This window comes from Balaenoptera musculus, chromosome 3, assembly GCF_009873245.2.
Source record: "Balaenoptera musculus isolate JJ_BM4_2016_0621 chromosome 3, mBalMus1.pri.v3, whole genome shotgun sequence".
NCBI classification, from domain to species: Eukaryota; Metazoa; Chordata; class Mammalia; order Artiodactyla; family Balaenopteridae; genus Balaenoptera; species Balaenoptera musculus.
In genome coordinates, this window is record NC_045787.1 from 116266535 (window position 1) to 116293064 (window position 26530).

The 26530-nt window shown below is 47.9% G+C and overlaps 1 protein-coding gene across 2 annotated transcripts; it reads right to left on the reverse strand.

The window, feature by feature from the left end:
- Positions 1–13430: 13430 nt before the first annotated feature.
- On the reverse strand, positions 13431–26411 carry HBEGF (heparin binding EGF like growth factor). 2 transcript variants are annotated; one of them, XM_036847147.1, is made up of 6 exons: positions 26089–26411; positions 25725–25898; positions 21852–22029; positions 16106–16261; positions 15226–15316; positions 13431–14872 (listed from the first exon to the last, which is right to left on the reverse strand). In XM_036847147.1, exons 1-5 carry the CDS (start codon positions 26132–26134, stop codon positions 15244–15246), a joined length of 627 nt encoding a protein of 208 aa, XP_036703042.1. In that variant the 5' UTR covers positions 26135–26411; the 3' UTR covers positions 13431–14872; positions 15226–15243. The 2 variants fall into 2 exon arrangements, with proteins under 2 accessions (XP_036703042.1, XP_036703041.1); XM_036847146.1 differs by lacking the exon at positions 15226–15316.
- Between the last annotated feature and the right edge of the window lie 119 nt (positions 26412–26530).

The window sequence follows — 26530 nt, forward strand, 5'->3', positions numbered from 1 at the left end:
ATGAGGCATTTAACTGACTCCACAATTTATGTATACATTCTTTTTTATATTCTTTTCCATTATGGTTTATCACAGGATGTTGAATATAGCTCCCTGTGCTACACAGTAGGACCTTGCTGTTTATCCATTCTATATATAATAGCTTGCATCTGCTAACCCCAAACTCCCAATCCATCCCTCCTCTATTCTCCTCCCCCTTGGCAACCATAAGTCTGTTCTCTCTGTCTGTGCTGACTCCACAATTTAAAGTAGCTGCCCCAGGGCTTCCCTGGTGGCACAGTGGTTAAGAATCCGCCTGCCAATGCAGAGGATATGGGTTCGAGCCCTGGTCCGGGCCCTGGTCCGGGAAGATCCTACATGCTGTGGAGCAACTAAGCCCGCGAGCCACAACTACTGAGCCCATGTGCCACAACTACTGAGCTCGTGCTCCACAACAAGAGAAGGCACTGCAATGAGAAGCCTGTGCACCACAACAAAAAGTAGTCCCCTGATCTCTGCAACTAGAGAAAGCCCACGCACAGCAATGAAGACCCAACGCAGCCAAAAATAAAATAAATAAAATAAATAAAATTTTTAAAATAAATAAATAAATAAAGTCGCTGCCCCTGTTATTCTCTCCCAGAGCACCTTATACTTTTTCTTCATGGCATTTATCACAGTTTTTTTTTAAATTAATTTATTTATTTTTGGCTGCATTGGGTCTTTGTTGCTGTGTGCGGGCTTTCTCTAGTTGCTGCGAGCGGGGGCTACTCTTCATTGTGGTGCTCTGGCTTCTCATTGCGGTGGCTTCTCTTGTTGTGGAGCTCAGGCTCTAGGCACGAGGGCTTCAGTAGTTGTGGCACACGGGCTCAGTAGTTGTGGCTCGCGGGCTCTAGAGCGCAGGCTCAGTAGCTGTGGTGCACGGGCTTAGTTGCTCTGCAGCATGTGGGATCTTCCCGAACCAGGGCTTGAACCCGTGACCCCTGCATTGGCAGGCGGATTCTTAACCACTGCGCCACCAGGGAAGCCCTATCACAGTTTTTAACAGTATATTTATTTGCATGATTATTTTTAAACTCCACCTTAAAAAAAAATTAATTCACATAATAACCACATATTAAATGAAAACTGTAAAAGGAAAAGAAAATTAGCTTCCTGCTCCTGACACCCTGGTTCTCAGCTCTTCTTCCCACAGGCAGATGCTATTATATTCTATAAATATTCTATATAGTTCTATGGGTCCATGTAATTATTTGTTAAGTGGCTACCTACTAGTCTGAGAGTAGGTACTGTGTCTATTTGTTCATTGCCTTATCCTTAGTATTTGGCACATAATTAGCACTTCATCAGTATTTGTGGGGTAAATGAAAGGATGTTAAAAGAACAGAGAAATTGGGTCAATATCTGAACTGCCAGCTTCTATGCATCTTCCCTGCCCCACTCAGCTCTGAGTACCCAGTAAACTTTATCGATGCTCCTGTGCTCTCCCAACTCTCCGTTTACACCTCCTTGAGAGCAACTTCTCACACAGTGCTGAAACTATAGTTCCCTTGCCTGTCTGTCTCTCCCAGTAGTCAGTGAGCTCCTTGAGGGCTGGGACCACGTTTAATTCTTCTGGAACGCCGTTCCCAGACGTTAATGAACACTTTCTGACTGGCTGCTTGTCTAACCTGACACATCAGACTGTTGGCTCCTTTGCAATTCTGTTCTCAGCCTGTCAGAGCAGCTCAGAGTTGTTATTTTTCTGATAAAGACTAGCGTTTGCTTCAACATCTCTAGTTTAGAGAGGTGCACTTTATTTGAGCCTTCCTGCAGATCCTCATTTCTTTTAGGACTCAGTTTCCTCATCTGTAGAACGGGAATAATCATGCCAAACTTCCAGCATTGTTGTGATAATTAAATGAGGTCTTATGTAAAAGCACCGAGCACATCAAGGCAGTTGTTCAATTCCCCACACCCTTTCAGCAAGAAGAGTCTAGGTGTCTGTTTTACTGAAAAGGAGAGAAGCTCTCTCTGCGTGGGAAGTAGGGTCAGACAGACAGGAACTTTAATTCCAATCCCAGTTCAAACATTATTGAAACAGTGAGGTGTGAATCACTAATATAGTAAAAAATTTCCCCTTTTTGGACAATGACTTGAAATATAATGGTTACATGTTAAAGAAGCTGCTGAGTGATGCATCCTCAGGACAGAATACAGAGACTTAGAAGGTCCCTCAAGGCCATATGCAGTCTGGTCCCTGCCTGCCCCTCTGTCTCATCCTGCAGCACTCCCTCCCTCCTCCCTTCTAGGCTCTAGCCACACTGAACTTCCTTTGTTCCTCCATGCATCCTTTTGATGCCAGGCCTTTGCATATGCTCTTCCATCTGCCTGTCACTCGCTTATCCTAAGCTTAAAAATTTCTTCCCCAGGAAGACCTCTCTTGACCTCCTGAACCAGAATAGGTCACTGTGTTGTAGGGCAACCTATAAAACCCTGTTCTTCCCCTTTCCCAGCACTCATTACAGATGTAAATTCCCAAAGGGCCTTATTCAACCGTCTATGTATTCAACAATCATTTCTAGAATTCCTACTATGTGCTAGGTGTTGTTCTGGAGGCTGAGGATACAGTGGGAGGCGAGATAAGCCACAGACCCTACTAATGGACACTTACATTCTAGTGAGAGAGGCAGACAATAAACAAATTAATATAGGGACCTCTGCCCTGTTGATTTCAGCATTTCTAGAACTGGACATTGTATAGCCAACGCATAGCAGATACTCAAAAAATGCTTGTTGAGGTGAAGGAACATGAAGTGAGTGTGAGTGGCAGCCAGCCTCAGGAAAGAGGCAAGGGTGGCCAGTGTCAGAGCCAACATGACTAACTACTGCAGGGATCATTTCACCCTGAAGATCTGTCCAGCTTTCAGGAGGGACCAAAATGGGTTGGAGCCTACCCTCTCCTGTTGGTCTCTAAGAACATGAGACTGGGGTGGGGAGAAGTGGCTTAGCTTCACTTCTGTCTGCCCTGTGCCTATGTAGGCATGTAAAAATGGGGATAAGTGAGTGGGTGCAAGCCCCAGACTTGCCAAATGATCTCATCCACTCCTGTGCCTTCCTGTGCCAGACACTGGCTAGCTGGTGGCCAAACCCATTTCCTCTTTCTCATGGACACCCACCTAGACTACATTTTCCCACTTCTCTTATAATTAGATGTGACCACATGATGAAATTTTGTCAGTGGAATATGGACAGAAGTGATAGAAACTCCCATGCACGATCCTTCATGCTCTTTCCATATCAAAGTGACCTCGGAAACCATGTATTAAAGGTGGCAGAGACCCAAGATGGAAGGACTTAGGTCCCTGAACTACTATTTGGAGAAGAGCCTCCCATTTATTAGGACAGCCATTATTTTATTTATTTTTTAAAATATTTATTTATTTATTTATTTTGGCTGTACCGGGTCTTAGTTGCAGCACATGGGATCTTCGTTGCAGCATGCGGACTTCTTAGTTGCGGCATGCGAACTCTTAGCTGCGGCATGCATGTGGGTTCTAGTTCCCTGACCAGGGATCGAACCCAGGCCCCCTGCATTGGGAGCACGGAGACTTGCCTGCTGGACGACCAGAGAAGTCCCAGGAACACCCATTTTAGACTTGGTCTGAGTGAGAAACAAACTACTGTGATGGGCCACTGAGGCTGGGCATTTACCTGTTAGAACTGCTAGCATTATCTTAACTATATACTTCCTTACTCTCTCCGGGACAATGATACTTCTCCAACCCAGAGCCTCCCCTTGGCTCCAAACTCAGCTCTACAGCTATGCACCAGACATTCCTATTGACATGGTCGGATATATATATAAAACCTTTTATATATATATATATATATATATATATATATATATATATATATATATATATATATATATATATATATATATAAAACCTTTTTCAGATTCTTTTCCATTATAGGTAGTTACAAGATATTGAATATAGTTCCCTGTGCTATACAATAGGTCCTTGTTGTTCATCTATTTTATGTATGGTAGTGTGTATCTGTTAATCCCAAACTTCTAATTTATCCCTCCCCCACCTCCTTTCCCCTTTGGTAGGCATATGTTTTCTGTGTCTGTGAATCTTCTTCATCCATTCATCTGTTGATGGACACTTAGGTTGTTTCCATGTCTTGGTTACTGTGACTAGTGCTGCTCTGAACATTGGGGCGCCACACTTACTTTAAAACCCTAGGCTGGCTCCCATCGCCCTGAGGATCCAGTCCAAACTCCTTGGCATTGTCTTGAAGGCCTTGCATGATCTGACCCGGCCTCCCTCTACCTCTTCACCCCTTCTGCTGACCCCTACCCAGCTGTCTACACTCCGGTCACACCAAATTCATTTCAGTTCCTCATTCACATCATCCTCCCTCCCTGCACCGACTGTTCCCTCTGCCGAAGAATACTCTTAATCCCTCTCTTCCCTTGGGCCACATCTGCTCAGCCTTTAGGCCTCAGCTTGAATTTCACTTCCTCAAGGAAGTGGCCTCCCTGACCCCTGGAGCAGGCTCAGCCACTAGCACCTCCTACTGCCCATCGTAACTCTCTCGACACTTGATTGGTGTGACTTGTTTAATTGTCTGTCTTTCCCGTTAGAGTGCAAGTTTCTAGAGGGCAGAGCCTGGGTCCTGTTCACTCTTGCGTTCTTAGTTTCTAGAACAAAATAGGAATCACTGTATGAATGTTAAATGAACCCATGTTATCAGTGAACTAGCTCAATAATCGTCAACTTAAAGTTGCCATATGGCATCTCTCGGCAGCCTCTTAGGAATATCAGTGCTCTTTCATGGTAGCAAACGGTTAATTCTCAGAGTTTCTCTGTGATCTGAGTCAGCGATGATTTGCCCCGACTTCTTCACGAGGAAACAGAGCCTCAAGGGAGCAGGTGATCTGCCCTAGGGAAGCAGAGAGGAGAAGCAGTCACAGGGCTCTAGCTATGACCATACTACCTCTACCTCCGCCCTCCCCGCCTCCCCCCCCAACCCCGGCCACCAACTTTTCTTGTTTCTGAGCACCGGGCGGAAATGTAATGTCATGACACATTGGGGCATTTCTTTCTTCCACTGCATTTTTCTGATGTGACTCCAGCCTGGGGGTTGGGAGAGCACAGGCCACAGGGGGAGGGAAGCGATTGGTGGGGAGGTTAGCTGCCCCCGCATTCCTCGGCGGCCTCCGTTTGCATAGTTCTGAGGGAGAAGAAAGCAGTTAGCAAGCTTTGGCAGATGCACTGGGCATTCAGCTCCCGTTCTGGCAGCTGCAGTGGTTGGGACCAAACACACGTTCTGCCAAGGCCAGGGAGGCAGGCCCTCTCCTGGCCCAGGCTGCCAAGATGCGGTGGAGGAGGTCAGCGCCTCTGCCTAAGATGGGGAATCACAGAAAGAGCCCCCTTCTTTCTGCCCAGTCTGGCAGCCAGTTGACCATGAGCCAGTAAGTATGCGTATATGGGGTGGGGGTGGGAGAATAATGTCAGGGCCTCAGGGCAAATCCTTCCAGGTTGGAGGGCTGGCGTGGACATTGGAGGGTCTGGGGGTGCTATCTTAGCCCTTGCACACCCTGGACATACTGGAGGGGAAGCCCCTGGGCAGATGTCCCCACCCAGTTGCTGGGGCCACTGACATTGCATTCCAGAGAGGGCTGCAAGTCACAGACCGTGGCTTGAGAAAGAGCGTGCAGCCTCACTCACCATGGAAACCAGGCTTCCTAGGAAAAGGTCACATATTTGATGTGGCTGTCATCCGGACACCTTGAAAGAGGCCCTGTTCCTGTTTTCTTGAGGACACCCGCCAGTAGAGAAGGCCTGAGACAATGGGGGTAGCAGCTGACCAGTTTGCCCGGCTCTAGGCAGGCCCCTGTCACAGTTTCCCCTTCTCAGCAAAGCCCAGCATGCACACGCTTCCACAGTCTGACTCCAACTCATACCCATTGGGTCAGCGCTGCAGACACAGCCATGAGTCTGGCAAGGAGATTGGCTGTTCCAAGAATCTGGAGAAGGAGGTGCCAACAAGATCTACGAGGGTAAAAACTAGCAGAGGGCTAGAAGTCAGAGCTTGTCAATAACTACCATGTATTGAGTACTTACTTCACACCAGGTACCATGATAAATGCTTTACATGCACCATAATCCTCACAAAAACCAGAATAAGAAAAGTGAAGCTTTATGCAACTAGAGATTATCATACTAAGTGAAGTAAGTCAGAAAGAGGAAGACAGATACCATATGATATCACTTATATGTGGAATCTAAAATATGACACAAATGAACCTATCTATGAAGCAGAAACAGAATCACAGACATAGGGAACAGACTGGTGGTTGCCAAGGGGGAGGGGGTTGGGGGAGGGATGGAGTGGGAGGTTGGGGTTAGCAGATGTAAGCTATTATGTATAGAATGGATAAACAAGGTCCTACTGTATAGCACAGGGAGCTATATTCAATATCCTATGATAAACTGTAATGGAAATGAATAAAAAAAAAAGTGAAGCTTTGAGAGGTTAAATAACTTGTCCAAGATTATTATACAACCAGAAAATGGCCTGGTCAGGGTTTGAACCCAGCTTTGCCTGATGCAGAGCCTGAACCCTTAACCTCTACCCTATTTTCACTCACTCCTTTATTCATGCATTCATTCATTTATTCAACTGTCCATTCATTCATGCATGCATCAAACATTTAGTGAGAGCCACTGATGTGCTGGGAACTGTATTGGGTACAGGCAGAGAGAGCTGCAAAAGGACACGCTGCATGACCTCCATGAGATCACAGTTGGAAAAACAGATGAGTGAACAATGACAATACACAGTGTGATGGATGCCATGGGAGAAGAACACCAAAGGTGCTATGGGAAGAGGACCAATTTTCCTTGCATTGTCCAGGCCCGGTTCTGTGGAAGCACAGAAGAAGAGTGACTAACCCAACTGGGACTGGCGGACTTTCTCCAGAAGGTATCCAAACTGGAAAAGGATATTTGTACCTGCAGGTTTGGACTTGGGTCAGCCTTCTCAGGCCTTGAGTCTCAGGGTCTGGAGTTGTATCCACTAAGCAGGAGAGTACACTTACCCCCAGATGGACCTGATCAGGCCCTCCTTACCAAGCACAGGGCTTCCCAGGGCCACCAATCCACTCAGTACCATCAAAGAAACAGAAAGAAGTCAGGCCTTCCTAGAGAGCTTTCGGTGAGGGCATGGTGTACACAACCAGGCTTAACCCAGACACAAATGGCATAAAGGAAGAACAAGTGGTAGCTTCTTCCTTCTTTCACACTCCCAGTGAAGCATGCCTGCTGTCAAAAGCTGGGGGACAGCAAAAATAAAACTAGTCTCTCAGGGACTTCCCTCGCGCTCCAGTGGTTAAGACTTCTCCTTCCAATGCAGGGGGTGCACGTTGGATCCCTGGTCGGGGAGCTAAGATCTCACATGCCTCGTGGTCAAAAAAACAAAACATAAAACAGAAGCAATATTGTCACAAATTCAATAAAGATTTTAAAAATGGTCCACATCAAAAAAAAAAAAAAACTAGTCTCTCATCATAGGGAAACCAACCCAATGACTTCTAGGTTACAAGGAAATGAGGGTTGGGGAAAAGGGTGACTTAATTCCTCCCATCTGTCTGGTTGCTACACCCGCATCATACATCTTTGAGGAAGCCTCCCACGCAGGCTCTGATCCACTAACCACAGCACTCCAGCCCTGAAAGGGGCCCTTTTCCTTAGACGCCCTGTTGGTTAGTAATGGCCAAGATGCTGGGAGGGAAGAATGGAGGGAGGGAGGGATGTTCTCTGAAGAGCAAGAGGGCAGCTGGCTTCCTTCACAGCTGTGTGGGTGGCAGTGAGCTAAGAGGTCCTGTTCTCTTCTCCATCAATCAAGAAAAAATGTACAATTTTAAAAGTTCAAAAAGAAAATCCAAACCCAAACAACCTCCAAATTATATTAACATGGTGGTGGCCTGACACTCCAGAAACCAACCATGGAAGGGGCAATTCTAACTTCTTCCTCCTGCTCTCAGGCAAGGGTAGCCTTTTTCTTTTTCCAGGGTTGTTCTCCATGGAGCAACATTGCCTGGTGTCCTGTTCCCGGAGGCCTGGCCCGGCTTGGGCACCTCACCACAGCAAGGAGGGAAACACAGAGGCTTCTCCTCTCTTCTCTCTTCAGAGAATGGTGGTCAAGATAGAAGCTCGTGGTCAGTGAGAATTGCATTAGGTAGTAAGAGCCTTGTGGAAGGTTCTTCATTCCTCTGAGTTTCAGGGCCCTCTTCCATTAAACTGGAGATAATAATACTACCGACCTTCCCGGGGCACTATAAGGGTTAAATAAGATCCTCTCAGAGAAGAACTGTGAAACACCATATAAATGGCAGGTGCCCTGATTTTTCTTTTTTTCTTTTTCTGTCTTCAGGTCCTTCTTATTTATCCCTTTTGTTTCCTTTTTTCTCCTCCTTGCCTCCTTCTCCCTCCCATCACCCTCACTGTAGTGCCCTCCTTTACCCCATTTGGCCTTAATATGTCCACAGAAGAATTCTTTTTTTTTTTTTAATATAAATTTATTTGTTTATTTATTTTTGGCTGCGTTGGGTCTTCGCTGCTGCGCACAGGCTTTCTCTAGTTGTGTCGAGCTGGGGCTACTCTCCGTTGTGGTGCGTGGGCTTCTCATTTCAGTGGCTTCACTTGTTGCGGAGCACGGGCTCTAGGCACACGGGCTTCAGTAGTTGTGGCACACAGGCTTAGTTGTTCTGCGGCATGTGGGATCTTCCTGGACCAGGGCTTGAACCCGTGTCCCCTGCCTTGGCAGGGGGATTCTTAACCACTGCGCCACCAGGGAAGTCCCCACAAAAGAATTCTTGAGTTCTGTGGCCCCTGTGAACTTGCTCCCCCATTCATTCCCATCTTGATGAACAGAACCATTATTTGGCCAGTTTCTCAGGCTAAAATCCAAGAAATCATCCTTGATTCTTCTCTTTCCCATAGTGCCCACATTTGATCCATCAGCCTGTCTTATAGGTGGTTCCTCCAATATGTATCCTGTATCTGACCATTTCTTACCACCTCCTCTGCTACCACCCTTCTCCTGGCCCCCATCATGTCTTGCCTGGATAACTGCAAAGGTCTCCTAACTTTTGCCCCCTAGGACCCCTTCTCTGTATATCAAAGTCATACTTGTAAAACATAAATCAAATCATATCACTCCTCTGCTCAAAACACTCCACTGGCTTCCAAATTGTTTACCATCTGGTCCTTACCTCCCTCTTCAACCTCCAATGACTATGCCACAACTCAGGGGTTCCTTTCTGTCACTCACACATACTAAGCTTATTCTTTGCATGCCTGATCCTGCCTTGTCCCAGTTCAGATGTTACCTCCTCAGAGAGACCTTTTTTGAGCCACCTATGTAAATTAATTCTGTCCCTACTGACTCTTTAGTAGACCACTCTTGTGTGTGTGTTATTTCTGAAATTATCCCATTTCTTTATTTACACATGTATTGTTGGTCCATGTGTCAGTCTTGTCCACTGTTCTCCAGTGACAAGAATAGTACTTGGCACATTATAAGTGCCCGTCAATTTTTTTTTAATGAATAAATGAATGTACTTGCTCCAAGATTACTTCTTCTCCCCCTCACCTTACTCCATCAAAATGCCCTCCCTCTTCTTCAGAGCATGGATTTCATTTGAAAGTTGATAGAGAGGTCTCCACAAATATTCGCTGAATGAATGAAGCTAAAACGAATTACGGGGCTTCCCTGGTGGCGCAGTGGTTAGGAATCCGCCTGCCAATGCAGGGGACACGGGTTCGAGCTCTGGTCCAGGAAGATCCCACATGCCTGCCGCGGAGCAACTAAGCCCGTGTGCCACAACTACTGAGCCTGCGCTCTACAGCCTGCGAGCCACAACTACTGAGCCCACGTGCCACAACTACTGAAGCCTGCGTGCCTAGAGCCCGTGCTCCACAACAAGAGAAGCCACCGCAAAGAGAAGCCCACGCACCTGAACAAAGAATAGCCCCCACTCGCCGCAACTAGAGAAAGCCCACGCGCAGCTACAAAGACCCAATGCAGCCCAAAATAATAAATAAATAAAATAAATAAATTTATTTAAAAAATAAAACGAATTACGTCAACTAAGAATGCCAGCCTCTTAATGTATAGCTATTCCCAGGAGTATTAGCATTCTCAAACAGGAAGCTTGAATTTTCAGGCATCGTTGACAAAGGGAAAAATTTCAGGCCAGCCGAGTTGAAGTGATATGTTTGGACTGAGTTTCTGTTCCATGTCTTCTCAAATCCACATATATTTGTTAAGACCCTTTAGGGCTCCTTTGAAACCAAAGCTGCCGTTAAAATGTAAAACAATAATTGAAAAGCATTGCTTGTTTCTAAGAAAAGAATTGTGGATTGAGAATCAGAGGCCTGGGTTTCAATCCTGGATGTGCCACTAATTAGCTTCTTGCACAGGTTGCTGATGGTAACTATCATTTACTGAGCATCTAACATGTGGCTGACCCTGAGCTAGGCACTTTACTCACGTATATCATTTCTGCAACTCTTCCAGGTGGATATTTTTAGTATGTCTATTTTATAGATAGGGAGGAAGGTTCAGAGAAGTCAGGTATCATGCATGAGGCCACGTGCTAGTAAACAGTGAAGCCTAGACTCAGACTCAAGTTTGTGTCAGTCTGTATTCCTGTTCCTTCCCCAGCACCCTGATAAGGCACCTTGGGGCAGGAGAAGAAACTCTAAGGAGTTGCTCTCTAAGATCTTTTTCATGTAATTTCTTCACTATATGTTTTCTGGATTTGAGAAGAAGAGAACACAAGTGTGGCCCTGAGAACTCATTTGAGAATGTAGGTTAGTGGTTAGAGTACAGCCTTGGATGTCAGACTTCCCGAGTTAACAGCCTGACTTTACCGCTCACCTTAAGCATCTACAACATGCGTGGAGTCAGAGCACCTACCTCCTGGCCCAGTGGGCCCTACTTAGTGAGCACTCCATGAATGTTAAATATTTATTAACCTAATAATGATTACTATGTACATCATAAAAGAAAGTCTCTCAAAGGCTACTGAAAGGAAAGCTCACAGAGAAGAGGCAGATGTTTCTCAGTACTCACAAGGGCCCGATCTCTTCTGCTGGCCAATCTTGAGAAGTGGCTGCTGGTTCAGAGGCTCCCAGAGTCACTGTATCAGCCAAGTAGATGCCCAGGGGAGCTCCAGTGAAGCCAAGGAGAGCTTTTATCAGCAGCAGGGGCAGGAGGAGAGAGCAGCTGAAAAGCAGGAAGCCCAGAACCCACAGGAAACATTAGCTGGAGAAACAGTGTGCTCGGAAAAGCCCAGCCCTGAGTGAGGACTGGAGGCTTGAAGCTTAGAGGCAGGAAAGGGAGCCCCACGAAGAGTTCAAAGTAACTCATTGCTCCAGAGTTATTTCTGTACCATTTTCTCTGACTACCGAAGTAATACATTGGTACTTTACAGAGCTTTATATAATGCAAACAGCAAAAGAGTCCCCTACCAAAGTTTTTAAGAATCTTTTTATTGAAGTTTAATACCTGTAGAGAGATGCACAAATCATACTCAATGAATTTTCTCAAAGTGAGGTGCACGTGGGAAGCCAGTACCTAAATCTTAGAATATAACATTATCAGAACACCAGAAGTTCCCCTATCTTCCCCCTTCCAGTCATTATCAATCCCAATAGTAATCCCTTTCCTAATTTCTTTCCCCATAGATGGGTTTCGCCTGTTTTAAAATTTTAAATAAATGGGATCACACGGAACGTATCCTTTTGTGTCTGGCTTGTTTGACTCAGCAGTATGTTGTGAGATTCATCCATACTGCTATTTAATGTTTCATTGTATAGATATACCACAATGTATTTATTCATCTCACCATCAAATACTGATGAGTATTGGGGTAGTTTCCGGTTTTCAGTTATTGCAAATAATGCTAAGATCACTCTTGTACATATCTTTTGGTGAGCATATGTACTAATTTCTCTTGTGTATATCACTGGAAGTGGAATTGCTGGGTTATAGGGTATGCATATGTTCAGCTTTGGACAGTCAAAGTACATGTAAGATCTCTCTGTGGGCTCCTGGAGAAACTTCGCAATGTCACAACTCTCAAAGAGAAGAGGATGAGGAGGGGGCATCCAGTAGCACTTGTCTAACGGCCTCCCAGTGGAGGTCTCTGCTTCCACTCTATCCAGGACAACATGACCCGTCCCAAATTCCATTCATCCTGTCATCCCCATCCATCCTCCCCAGCAAATGCCCTTCTTTAAACCCAATCACACTTCCAGGGCAGCACTGCATCACATACCTGTCCACTTGCTGGCCTTGGATTGGATTTTAGTCATTTCTTGTATTCATGCATCCACATAACAAATATTGTGTGCCTACAACTCAACTGCACTCTTTTACCATCTGGGATTGGAGCAATGTACACACCCCTATCTTCATGGAGCTAGCATTCTAGTAGGAAGAGGTAGACAAAAACAAATAAGAATATGTTAGTGGTGATGAGGGCAATGAAGAAAAATAAAGCAGAATAATAAGGAGAGTAAGAGGAGTGGGGTGGGAGAGGAATGTGTTATCGTATAATAAGGTAGTCAGAGAAGGCCTGCAAGATCTGGATTATGTTTTAAATGATCACTGGCTATTATGTTGGAAATGGGCTATATGGGAGTAAGGTGGAAGAAAGGAGACAGGAGGCCACCACAAGAGTCTGGGTAAGAGGGAATTCTCTGGTGGTCCTGTGGTTAGGACTCTGCGCTTTCACAGCTAAGGGCACAGTTTCAATCCCTGGCTGGGGAACTAAGATCCCGCAAGCCACACGGCGCAGCCGAAAGTTAAAAAAAAAAAAAAAGTCTGGGTAAGAGATGATGGTGAATTGGACTGGGGTGATGATAGTGACAGTGATGAGAAGTGGCTGCATTCAGCAAATATCCAAAAGGTAGGTCTGACGAGATTTGCTGATAGATGATAGATGGAATGTGGAGCATGAGAGGGGAGTCAAAGGTGACTTGTTTCCTCCAGGAGCAATGCCTGCTTGCACAGACAGCATAGGCCCTGATGCCAGGGTCTGCCCACTGAATGGGCAGATGTCTTTCCCGGTTACAGCCAGCCCAACTTCCTATGTGAAAGATCTATTCTCTCCTGTCTCAGAGATGGTATGATATAAGTACTAAGACAAATGATTAGAATCAGATTACCAGTTGCAGCTCTCTCACTTACCAACTGTGTATCCTCGGGCAAGTTACCTAACCTCTCCAAGCCTCAGTTTCCGATTCTGGAAAAATGGGACAATAGTACCTCCTACATAGGGTTGTTGGGGATACTGAGATAGTTTACATAAATAGGCCTGGGCTATTTATGGGCTTAGAAAATACCTACGTTAAACTAGCTCCCAGTTAAAACAAGCACACAGAAGGTTATGGAGTAAGGGTTATCTTTATTTGAATTGCAAAGTATAAATATAAACCAGGTTTGGAAATTCAGGTTTGTAACAGTTCAGTAATGGCACCAGAAACTTCCAGAAGGGACCACGACAGCATACCTTTGTAGTTTTGGTTAGGTGGGTGGGTTTACATAAAAGCCCTCCTCACCTCCAACCTTCTCTGTAGCAACTGGTAGGTTATCAATTACTAAGAACAGTCAGCTCCAATGTTTCCTGTTCCTCCTCAGCCTTTTTCTTTGCTAATACCTTTTCTAGATTATCCTCTGCTGCATTGACCCCTGCATGGAGTAGCACCAGAAGAATGGCAGGATAAGAGAAATGTCTTGACACAAAGGACAGTGAGTTCCCACTCTGTGGACCTGGGCCCATGGAGGGTGAGGGGCCAGGAAAGCTGCAGGCATGGAAGCCCAACTTCTTCTGAGACTGGGCAGGGAGAGGACACAGGGGAATACCGATATCTGTTACATCTTGACATCAGCACCTTGGGCTTTCAAAACACAAACGGTAGACACAATCGCCTAGGCAAGACTGCCGTCCAACTCATAGAGTGGATCTGACAAAGTTAGTTCCTACATCACATCCTGACCATACAGAACTCCCCCTGTGGCACTCAGATCGTGGAAGATCTTCCGAAATGTGGACAGACAATAGATTACTACAGATGGATCACAGAGCCATCTCACATTTGCAGCAGAGGAGAGTAATGCTGAGCCAGATGGTGGGGGATGCAGGATGGAGGGCCAGGAAATTGCCAAAGTAACAGTCTAGGCACTTGAAATATTATTGTTAGATTGTTAAAAACTAAATAAATTAACATACATAGAATAAAATAAATATATAATTTAAGAGGCATTTTACAAACAAACAAACAAACAAAAATAGTTGTTATTTTTCCATCTGGGTAGAAGTCCCAAAATTCAGAGTTCTCAGGTTTATGGTATTTCACAGTTAACTCATCAAATCCAGCACTGAAGGGTCCAAATGGCAGATCCCTTGGTGGCCTCTTGAGTACATGGCTTCTCAATCTTTGTTACTTTCTTCCAGTCCCCGAATCTTTTTCTTCCTCTCCTTCTTTTTTTTCAGGCAAAGATCCTGGAGCATATGGAATTTAACTGGCATTTTAATCCAGAAGACAAGTGTTTAAACAAACTTATGGGGGTAAGTAGGGCTTGGTGGAGGAGAATCAGAAGGGCACGAAGGTCCCTCACTTTTGCTTTCTTCTGACCCAGATCCCACTGGACATATTCTGTTTGGCACTTGAAGGCTCTGGTATTTTGGCAAAGCAGTTATGGGAGGCCCAATTTAGATGGCAGCTGGGGATGAAGGAATCTTCATGGCTAGTTGTGAAGTCCTTCCCCTCTGCAGAGTCTGTGATCAACTTGTATCTTCTCAGAGGTAGCAGTCCCCAGCTGATTCCTAAAGCACAAGAAGAAGGCATTTAAAGCTGCATCCAGCTCAAGAGGTCTTAAGAGTCTCCTGGGTCCAGCTTTAAGAAGTGGAAAGATCTTCTGGGAAGGGGTGGGAAGGAGAAGAGACGAGGACGAGAGAAGCTGTCTTCTCAGGCATTGGTCTTGGGTATCTCTCTAGCAACTTCCACCCTAAGTGGAGATGCAGCACCGAGAACCTTTTTGAAAACAATTCTGCAGTGGGACCCTGACTCCATAGTAGCCTGCCCCCTAACTCCTAGGTCAAGAGAAGAATTCAGCATGCCTAGAAACAGATCTAGGAAAGGTGGTGATGGTACCATGGGGCAAAGGATGGACCATTACCTTGAGCACAGGTTTCTCTCAGTGGGACGTAGTCATGCCCAATTTCACTTTCTCTTCATTTTCCACATCATAACCTCCTCTCCTGTGGTACCTGAGGAAAGTAAGTTTTCTGAGCAAGTTCTGCCTGCTACAACAGGGTGCAGGTCCCAGAGCTGTCCTTCCAAAAGATTCTGGCCCAGTGATTCTCTCCATACTTGGAAAAGCCCAGAGGATACGGCAGCTCAACAGACCTCTGGCCAAAGGTCCAACTGCCCCAAAGGATGCCTCTCTCTAATGGCAGGCTACAATTTGCTAAGAACCTTCACCTCATTTATACAATCCTCATAACATCTTTATGAGGTAGGGGAACAGAGATTACAATCACTGAAAGATTACAACCCTTAGAAAGACAGGTAACTTGATCCAGGTCTCACAACAGATGAGTTGCACTGCTTGTAAATGGGCACAGAGTGCTTAGTAGGTCTCCTCAGTCTAGAATATAAGCTGGATTGAAAGCATGGCCTGGGGACTAGATGCCTCAGATTTGGAAGGATACACCAATAGCACCACCCATGCCCTGACTACCAAACCACACCCTAATGCCATCAGAGAACAGAGTCAGGAAAACGAACTGTGTGAAGATGTGGCTCCATGGGTGGGTTGCTGAGCCTGCTGTGAGAAGCAGGACCTCCTGTGGCCTGGCAATTTTTGCCCTGGGCTCTAGACACTGGACATATGTCATACCAGAGAAGCCAGGTTCTTGGAGAGCCTGTACCCAGGAATGTTAGTCAGACTCCTAGCCCAGGATTTGGGGGGTTAGAGGGCTCATGTGACCATCAGGTAGAAGATCCTGGAGGAGGAGGAATAGAAGTGATTTGCAAAAACAGCCTGTAACACTCACCAAAACATGAGAAGCCCCACGATGACCAGCAGACAGACGGATGACAGCACCACGACCACCACAACCAGGATGGTGGTGTGATCATACGTATATAAACGATTTTTCACTGGGAGGCTCAGCCCATGGCACCTCTCTCCATGGTAACCCGGGTGGCAGCTGGTTCAAAACAGAACAAAGCAGAGATGAAGTTAGTGGTTTGGCTTCACTCTTGGCAACGGGCCACCTACATAAGCCAGAGCCCACTCCTCACAGCTTCAGCCTGTCAGTCCCCAACTGTGATGCCTGTCCTTCCTCTAGCCTTCTCTAGTACAAGACTCTTTAGAAGCCCCTCTAAAGGCTCTGTGGCCTTCCTCCTTCACTCCACGCCCTCCCCTTCTTCATTTCCTTTGGTTCTCTGGCACAAAATTCCTGCTCCAGGCAGGGAAAAAGCAAAGGAGGACTTCAGGTCTTGGCTAGATTGTTCCACGCGTGGATGATTAATTACATGTGTGTTAAAATGTTCAGAGGACTTGGGCACAAGAGCTGGTGGGTTGAACTGAGGGGATTCAGTATCACTCCCTGTAGTGAGGCCCCTCAACGCTCTGACCCAGAAATAAACCCAGCCTTCCCCACCAATGCTTCCAGCGTCCAGTCCCTCTGCCACTGCCCAGCCTATTAATAGGCCCTGTTCCTTTGCCAGAAGTCATTTTTCTCAAGTTTCCTTCATTTAACTCCCAGCTCCCCCTGGGTGCAAGGCCCAACTTGAAAGCTGAATTTTGGCCTTTGGCCTCTGAACGCTGGGCTATCAGGCCTACTTCATCCCAGGACAAAGCAAACAAACCGAGAAAACATCTTCTTGCCTAGCTGTCCTGCCAGTACATTTTAGACTGTCAGAAAAAAACCCTTGGCTTTTCTTACTCAAGAAATAAATCAGATGGCAACTGCCTCTTCTAACACAAAACTTTTCCTGGAAGCCCTTGGGAAGACTGAGAAGTGCCTACAGTTGAACAAGCACATTCACGTCCCTTTCTTTTTTTGCGGGGGAGCTGCACGGCGCGGCTTGTGGGATCTTAGTTCCCCGACCAGGGATTGAACCCAGGCCCTCAGCAGTGAAAGCGCGGTCCTAACCACTGGACTGCCAGGGAATTCCCTCACATCCCTTTCTTTATCTGAGCGTCCCAGAGATCCTTTGATGTAGGCAGGAGCCCATGTTACAGAAAGGCAGAGCTATTTTCCCCACAGTCACACAGCAGGGCAGAGACATAGCCACAGATTGTCTGACGGTAAGCTCAGTGTGCTGCCCACACACATCCATAAATGCCCATTCAGGGATGCAGTGGCACTGTCTGCCTGGGGACTTTAGGCCACTAACTGCTGAAGGAAGCACCGAGAACCCGGTGGCCCTCTAATCTGAACTGCACATCCTCTGGGGAAAAGGTTAGGCATCTGGTTCCTTAGAGCAAGGAATCCCTTCTTCCTGCAGAGAGGTATCAGGAAAGTTCCAACGAGCAGACCTATCAGACCCAGGGGCCGGGCCGCCCCTGCCTTCCTGCCCAGCACCTCTTCCCTTCCCAGCTCCTCCTGGGTGTTTCGGGGAACCATCTCACTGCAGGATAAATGTAGGTCAGGCCCACAGCAGAGCACACAGCTCCTTGCCCAGCCTCTCCATGCATCTGTCCCATTGGCCCAGGTGGACAAAACAATGACCCCTATCCTGCCAGGACATAGAGGATGCTCTTAGGAGCACCCCTGGAAAATCACTTGTTCAAAGCACTTTACAGTTTATAAGACACTATCCTTATCGACTAGCTTAACTGAGACTCATAACACCCTGGTAGCCAGGTATAACCTCTTTTACGTATTGAAAGACTAAGATTAGGGTCAGAGAGAGTAAATGATTTGCGAAACGTTTCACAACTAGGGAGCAGAAGGGCCAAATTCCAAATTCATAATTCTTTCCATTCTGAACAGTGTAGGTTACCCCAAGGAAACACATATCTAATGGGCTTGATGGGTTTCTGGAGCAGAAGCAGAGAGCGGTCTAACTCTGCTCTCTCAGTTATTATTACTGTTATCTTGAATGATAAATAACAATTAATAGCACACATTACTTACTTATAGGCTTACACATTACTTACATAGGCTTACTTACACATTACTTACATAGGCTTACTATGAGCCAAGTACTCTGTGCTAATTGCTTTACAAGGATCATTTCATGTAATCTTAAAAAACATCTCTATGAAGTAGGAGTTACTATCCCCATTTTAAAGATGAAGAGACTGAGGCTAAACTTCTATTATATAACCTGCCCAAGATTACACAGGTAGTGAGTGGTAGAGCCAGGATTTGACCCAGCAGTCTGGCTGACTTCAGAGACTGTGCTTTCCTGCGGGGAGGGAAGCTGAAGTTGAGTCTGTTTTTCACTTCCAGCCCATCATTCAAACCCCACAGGTACTTACTCAGATGATAGAAATAAAGCTTGGCCTCAGAGTCCCGCAATTCAGTTACATAATCCCTCCACCCCCACCCTGAGTCAAAAGGATAATAATGTAAACATCCTAATATTACCCACGTCCCCCTCCCTTTGCAGACAACTTCTGGCTCCCCCAGGGAAGGAGCATTCCAAGCATCCCAGGGTGAGGGTAAGATCGTGTGTCTTGCCCAGAGCCAGTGACCCATCAAACTGGGATGTGTTCCTCCTACCCACGTCTGTGGCCCATTTCAGAACTTGTATTACAACAGAAGCAAGGACCCTCTAGAGTACAGAGACATCTTCCAAATTGGATTTCTCCACCCCTACCCCAGGAGGTGGAGGGGGCACCATTTGGTGGAGGGGACTCAGAATACATGAGTTCCAGACTGGTCCTGCTGCTATTTCTAGCCAGGTGATCTGGAGCAAGTTACGGTCGCGTTTCCAAGCTTCAGTTTTCTCATGTGAAAGGCAGGAATGATAAATGCCTATCTCACTAGAGCTTTGTGAAGATCAAATGAGATAATACAAATAAAAGCACTTAATAAAAGGCCAAGTCCCACATGTGTGGGAGTTACTATATAATCAGATTCCGGAGGATACTGCCCATATCCTGAGGAAGGGAGCACCAAAGTCAGATGGAGCCAAAGAGAAGGGCGCTCGCCATTCCTTCTTGGCATCTGGGCAGTGAGGCCAAGTAGAGCCTTCAGGCCTGTCTCTCTTCCAGCTCTGAGTCCTCGTCAGGCTAACTGTCCCCAGGTTTCCTCCAGCCACAGGAAACTTTGCAGCCAGTTTCTGGGTCAGCAGCTCATCAGGAGCCCCAGGAAACTGCTCTTTGAGGGCAACTTTTGGCTGGTGACACAAAAGGGTTTTCCTGTGGGTGATGGCTGCAGAGGGCGGTTTAGGAAGCTGGCCAGCCTCAAGCTCACCACGGCAGCCTGACACACCCCGGCTGGTGGTTGCTGGGTCTGGAGGCAAGAAGGAGCCACAAAGCGTCCCAGATGTAGGTGCCCAGATGTCACATTCTCCCAAACCAGGAGCTCTGTGTCTTCTTGCTGCCTTCTGCCCTGAGTACCAAGGGCAGGAGGCAGGAGGCAGCCAAGCCAGACACAGAATCCAGCCCCTTGAAAATCTGCCTAGGAAGCAGATACAGAGTCTTCACATCAGATTCCATGCTCTTCAATTAGTAAAAGCCTTCGGAGACCTCTAGTATAATAGCTGCCCTCTGTAAAATCATACTCCAACTCTGTAAGAACAGACAGGGAAGAAGGACGCAATCCAACACCCAGTGCAGCCTGGGGGCATGAAAAGCATGTTGGACTGGAAGTCAGGCACCTGAGTGCCTGTCCTGTTTCCACACACTTTATTTAGCTGTTGATCTCAGACAAATCACTTCCTACTTCCGGGCTCCAGTTTCCTCATCTTTCAAGTACAGACAGCAAGCCCTGCCTACCCAGCAGAGGGCTTTTGAGAATACAGGGCTGTATTTTCCCGTCCCCTAGAAGAGCTGGCACCAAGTAGGTGCTCAACAGAGACCTGTTGGGCTCAACTCATATTAAATGTAAACTGTAAAGCTCCAGGGCAAAGGAAGGAAGGCACTGTCACAGTTACCATCACCATCCCTAGGGTCACCTTGACCCTGGACACCACTATCTAGGTTCTCTGGGATTAGGTCATCAGTCAAGCTCAGCTCTCCAGGAGAGCAGCCTTAAAAGGGTTCTCAGCTGAGCGGTGGAAGTCCGTCCACCAACGCCCTGGACCAGTTCGGCCGAGACAGATTTCTGGCCTCGATCCATCTTGACTACGCTCAGAGTCACTGCCTCCACCCTGTGCTAATGAGGCCAGTTTACAAATTTAGGACAAACATTCCCTACCCTGTCTCAAGACTTCTGGAAGAATAATTTGGGGACTGTCTAGGTCACTCTTTTTTTTTTTTTTTTAACATCTTTATTGGAGTGTAATTTCTTTACAATATTGTGTTAGTTTCTGTTGTATAACAAAGGGAGTCAGCTATATGTATACATATATCCCCATACTTCCTCCCTCTTGCATCTCCCTCCCACTGTCTAGGTCACTCTTAAGCAACCCCCTCCAATACCAAGCTCTTGACACGGATATGAAAGGAGAGGATGCACAAGTGACTGTAGACATGGAGGGGGGTGATGGGTCTGTCTGACAATTGCCAAATACAGGGCAACTCTGCTATATGAGATCAGATGGGACAAGGAAGCTTTAAAAAAAACCCAAAGGAGCTGTACCAATCACAGCAGAAGAGATGCGAGGCAGCCAGCCTTCCTGACAGGCTGGGAAGCGGTGTGCACACAGCAATCTCCTGACTCTGTCCAGAGTCTCCCAGGTCACCGAGGCTGCCACTCCACAGAAACTCAGGCCCAGCAGAAGAGAGTGCATGTTTACAGCCTGATGTGGGTGTTGGTCTCAGGCACAGTGGCGACATTATGCCTGCCACAGAGCATGGCAGTGTCGTCACCCCTGAGGGGTTGCCAAGGCAGCCATTTGCTGAGCTTGGCCTAGCAGAGTGGCTGGGGAACCCATGGCCTCTCCACCCACACCCCTGCCCAGGGAAGGGGTGGTGCTGCCTGACCGGGGGCTGATGCCTACTGAGTTGGGTTCTATTTTCCGTTAATCTTACACAAAGGAAGTGTTCTCCCACCCCCGTAGCCAAAGGTCAATACCCACCATGTCCCCCACCTCCTGGCCCTCGCCAGGGTGAGGAAGAAGGGAGGAGGGGCTTCTCCTTGCTCCCACAATGATTGCTTTCTCTACAGTCCTGCCATGTCTTAGAATCAACCCACATTTGCTCACTCACATGCACATATGTCTGAGTACACATACCTGCATAGCACATATCCAAATGCACCTCATACCTACCTGCAGGACTTGGGAAAGAAGGCCACGGGAGCTCCACTCCACCCAGGAGCCCCACTCTGCCATGTTTCCTACTGGCTTCTCCCATCTGGAGTAGGGCATGAGGCAGAAATGAAGAACCTGCCTTCAGGTGTCAGCTCTCCTAGCATGTGCTCATTTCTGAGCAAGCAGGAAATGCCCCCAAAGATGAAAGAGCGTCACAAACCCACGCCACAGGAAATTGCATCCTATGCTGGGGGGAGCCCCTTCCGCTGACTAAAAATATTTCCCCTCCTCCCAACTTCCTCCCAGAGGTTGAGAAGAAACTGAGTGGATTTATGAATTCAAGGAACAGTGACAACCAGGAACAGCCACCAGGCTGACAAAGAGTGAGCTGTTAACAGTCAGCCCCGGGGAAGAGACACTTACATGCAGGATGGAGCCCGGAGCTCCTTCACGTATTTGCATTCTCCGTGGATGCAGAAGTCCTTGTATTTCCGAAGACATGGGTCTCTCTTCTTCCCTAACCCCTTGCCTTTCTTCTTTCTTTTCCCACGCTCCTCCTTGCTCGGTGTGGCCAGAGCTTGTGGCTTGGAAGAGAAAGCAGCTGCAGTAGAAAAGTACCCTGTTAAGTCTTTGACTCCCTCAGGGGAAGAAAATCAGAACAGCACAGTGTCTGGAAGGACGTTTTGATCCTACCTGAAGTCAGAGGCCTGGGAAGGCCTCTCGGCTCAGTGCCTCCCAAGAGCTGAAGGAAGACTGGGCAGACCTCCCAAAAGTGGTGGAGGAAGTAGAGGCTGGGGGGTCCCAAGGAAGGCATTTCATAAACTCAGTTTAAGGACCTCATTCTATGGACTTGAGGACACGGGGAGTGGGATGGGTAAGCTGGGACGAAGTGAGAGAGTGGCATGGACATATACACACTACCAAATGTAAAACAGATAGCTAGTGGGAAGCAGCCGCATAGCACAGGGAGATCAGCTCAGTGCTTTGTGTCAACCTAGAGAGGTGGGAGGGAGACGCAAGAGGGAGGGGATAAGAGGATGTATGTATATGTATAGCTGATTCACTTTGTTATACGGCAGAAATTAACACACCATTGTAAAGCAATTATACTCCAGTAAAGATGTTAAAAAAAAAAAAAAGACTACTGGGTCCAAGTGACACTAAAAAAAAAAATAGGACCTCATTCTAAGAATGCAGGCTTCTGCTGAGTAACTGCAGCTGATTGGGCAATTCTACTGACCTCATCCCCACCCCACTGTCCATCCTCATCTCCTACTCCCCCACGCCCACTTGGTTCTATTTTGGCCTTAAATCAGCCTCATTTCCTGATGCTGCACTCAGTGACCCATTTGCAGGAAGACAGCGTCAGAGATAAAAAATTGCTTCTGGAGAAGGTACTTGGAGGGTATTTTAGAGGGAAGAGGCTCCTAAAATAAGAACAGTGCCCATGTCCAGGTGGTCCTCTCTGGGGTACCCATTAGCAGCAGCGTACCATGATCCCAGAGCAGAACCAGGCTCAGGGACAGCAAGCAGGCCACCCCTGGTCAGAGATTTGCTGTTTTAGCTTTTTAAATTTTTTTTAATTTTAAAAATATTTTTATTGATCTATAGTTGATTTACAATAGTGTGCTAATTTCAAAGAGTCTTGCTTTTTTGACATCAAGCAAAAATTTACCCTGCTCTGTGTGCTATTTGCAGCTCACCACTTCTCTCAAAGGTCCATTTACATTTATCCCCAGATGTCCTGTTTATAGCTCCCTAGGATGGGGAGTACAGTGCACAAGAAGCAGAAAGATGGAAAGTAAAGAACTATCAGAAGGAACTAGAACAATGATAACTCTCCCCATTCTTTCCACACTTAAAAAGGGAAAAACAACCTCACACAGACATCCAGCTGGGACTGATCATGGGCTATGCCCATCAGCCCAGGGGTCTGACACAAGTCTCCCCTCCCCTGTCCCAGCAGAAAAAATGTGCCTGCTGTCTATGGCTATAGCCACATGTCTGGCAGAAGGATGAGCATCATACATTAGACTGGAGTCCTAGGATCCTCAAGGTGGAATTGACTTCAAAAAATATGGCTTTCCATTTTCAGATGAAAAACTTGAGGTCCCGAAAGGCAGTGACTTGCCCAAGGTCCTACAGTTTGGGGATCTGAAATGTGGTCTCTGGACTCCATATCCAGTGCTCTTTCCCAGCACACCAAGCTGCCTCACACAACCCAGTCCCCTCTTCCAGACAAGCCCAGAGCACCTGGGATGCTGAGCCAGGAATGAGACAATGAATGGGCTCTGAAGTCAGCAGACCCGTGTTCGAATTTCAGCCATGTGATCTTGGGCAAGTCACTTAATCTCTCTGAACCCTGGAGCTCTCAGTAAAAAGTGGAGAACAGGTGTTCCTATCTCAGAGGGTTGCAGCAAGGATTAATTAACCCACAATAACATGTTAAGTGCCTAGAATAGAGGAGGCACTTAATAAATGATAACAGTTATTTATTTCAGGTGATAGGATTCCTAGACCTGAAAAATAGTCTTTGCCCAGCAAACCCAAGAAAAAAGAAGAGGCAGATGCCATAGTCCCATAGACTCTTGTTTCCTCTGGTGCAGACCCAGGCCCTTTCAGAACTCAGAAGGTGAGGAGGTGAGGCAGATGCCCAGAGGAAACCAGTGACCATGGCTGTGGTGAAATTGAGGCAGGAGGGCCCAGCCGATCAGAAGAAGGAGGGAGAGGGACTTCCCTGGTGGCGCAGTGGTTAAGAATTCGCCTGCCTCAAAAAAAAAAAAAAAAAAGAATTCGCCTGCCAATGCAAGGGACACGGATTCGAGCCCTGGTCCGGGAAGATCCCACATGCCGCGGAGCAACTAAGCCCGTGCGCCACTACTGAGCCTGCACTCTAGAGCCCACGAGCCACAACTACTGAGCCCGTGTGCCCCAACTACTGAAGCCCACACGCCTAAAGCCCGTGCTCTGCAACAAGAGAAGCCACTGCAATGAGAAGCCCGTGCACCACAATGAAGAGTAGCCCCCGCTGGCCGCAACTAGAGAAAGCCCGTGTGCAGCAACGAAGACCCAGCACAGCCAAAAATAAATAAATAAATAAATTTATTTATTTAAAAAAAAAAGAAAAGGGAGGGAGAGAGTGACAGGGTGACAGCCAGGCTCCTGAGGGGAGAGGGAGCAGTGAGTCAGGTCTGCAGAGCTAGGAGGAGCAGCTGTGTGGGTGGAGGGTGAGTCACAGCCCAGCTCTGCCCTGCCTATGAGGAGAGGGCCAGGAGAATCCAGGTTGTTCAGGCCAGGAGTGACCCCCAGAGGGCCACTGTGAGAGGATGGAAGGTGGGAACCCAGCCTCAGCTTTGGAGCAGACCCTTGATGTATACTAAATAGAGACAGCACCTAAGGGAAGCTCTGGGTAAGGAAGAAGGGTGGCAGAGGAGCAGACGGAGCTAGAACAGGTGGATATCTTTCCAACCAAATATAGTCATTCCGGGGCTCCAGGGCTCAGTCCCTGCTCCACCCTTAAGAATCTCTGCAGGTGACTGGGGGCAAGGAAGCAGGCAATACTGGAGGCTCTGGACTCTGCCCTGTGCTTGTATTTACTTAGCCACAGCACCTCTGCCGGTTGAAGGATCCCATTTGGCCCTTCCTCCCTTGGAGTCTCTCTCAGGGACTCAAGGTGGTCCGGAAGTATCCAGGCTTGTGTAGGATTTGTAGACACCCAGCATATCAATACAGCTCTCTAGGGACCCAGTGCTCAGCATTCACAGCCTCCCGAGGAGGTGCTGGCCTAACCTGGGGGGGACCAAGTGTTCCTCGTTCCCCTGTTTCCCCAACCTGGAGACAGGTGGATGGAGGAGACTAACACTGCACACCTTGTATGTGCCTAGCATCTCCACATCTGTTACCTTATTTTGTACATAATAGTCAGTTGAGGTGGGAATTAGGACTTGTGCACATTTTTTCATAGAAACTCTAAGGAAAGCATCTCAACCATTCCTTGTTCCTATCACCCAGCTTACCTCAGAGGAATGTACCAACCTCACACACCTTGCCTGTTTCAATTTGCCTCAGAGTATCCAGAAAGGCAGCAACGTGGCATGTGAGACCACGTTGGGCAAGAAAGACAACAGGATCTACATTCTAGGACCCCCCAGTGAGTTTGTCAGGCCAAGCGGCTTTTCCTTGAGGTCCTCCATGAAAACCCCCAAACCACAGGTGTGCCCAATCGTTATAAATGCCAGATCCACTTATTCTTCAACTGTCCACCGGGGTCCGAGGATGGGCATCCCTCACACCCACCTCTGAAAAGGTCCAGGTCTGTCTCTTCCAAGTCCAGGACTTCCCGGCCTCGGCCACCTCCCGGGGGCAGCAGCTGGTCCGTAGATTGAGTAGGGGAGTCCAGATTGCTGGTTCCAGCCGCCAGCCCTCTCCGAAGCCGCTCCAGGCTGTCGCCGGTCACCAACACCGAGAGCACTACGGGTGAGGGGCGAGGCCGCTTCAGAACCCCCGCCCAGACCCCCGTCGCCACGTACCGCTGCCGGCGCCCGCCTGCCGGGGAGCACGGGCCCCACCAAGTGGCCCGCGCCGGGGGTGCTGCAGCGATCTTCCTCCGTGTCCCCAACAGAGCGTCCCCATCCCCCCCGACCCCCGGCAGCCCTCTTACCTGCAGCCAGAAAGAGCTTCAGCACCACCGACGGCAGCAGCTTCATGGTCCCGGACTCGGCGGAGGCGGCGAGGCAGCAATCACTTCGGAGGCGGCGGCCACCGGGCGCTGGCACGGGAGCCGGGCGGTAGGAGCGCAGGAGACCCTGCCGGGCACGTTCTGCTGCCGGCCTCTGGGTGCAAGCCTGGCTGGGATCTGCGCGGAGCTCGCGGCCGCTGGGCGTCTCTGTATTCACTCCGTCTGTCCGTCCGCCCGAGCCCTTGAGCCTCACTCAGAATGGCCAGCTACCTTCCGCGCGGAGCTCCCTCGGTAGACTGAGCGCTCCCGGGCTTGCGGCCGGGAATAAGGCTCCTGGAGGCGCCGAGGCTCCGCCCCGCCCCCTGCCGCCCCGCCCCCACCTCCTCCCGCGCTGGGACTCCTGCCCGGCTCCAGGCGCCTGCCG

Bases quoted from the DNA above. Each gene is read 5' to 3' on its own strand.
- HBEGF (XM_036847146.1), bottom strand. From the start codon at position 26,134: ATGAAGCTGCTGCCGTCGGTGGTGCTGAAGCTCTTTCTGGCTGCAG. The intron at 22,030-25,724 runs GTGGGTGTGAGG...TTTCTACTGCAG, and splicing joins AGACCTGGACCTTTTCAGAG to CTGCTTTCTCTTCCAAGCCA. The intron at 14,873-16,105 runs GTGAGTGTTACA...CTTGTGCTTTAG, and splicing joins GTGGGGCTTCTCATGTTTTG to GAATCAGCTGGGGACTGCTA.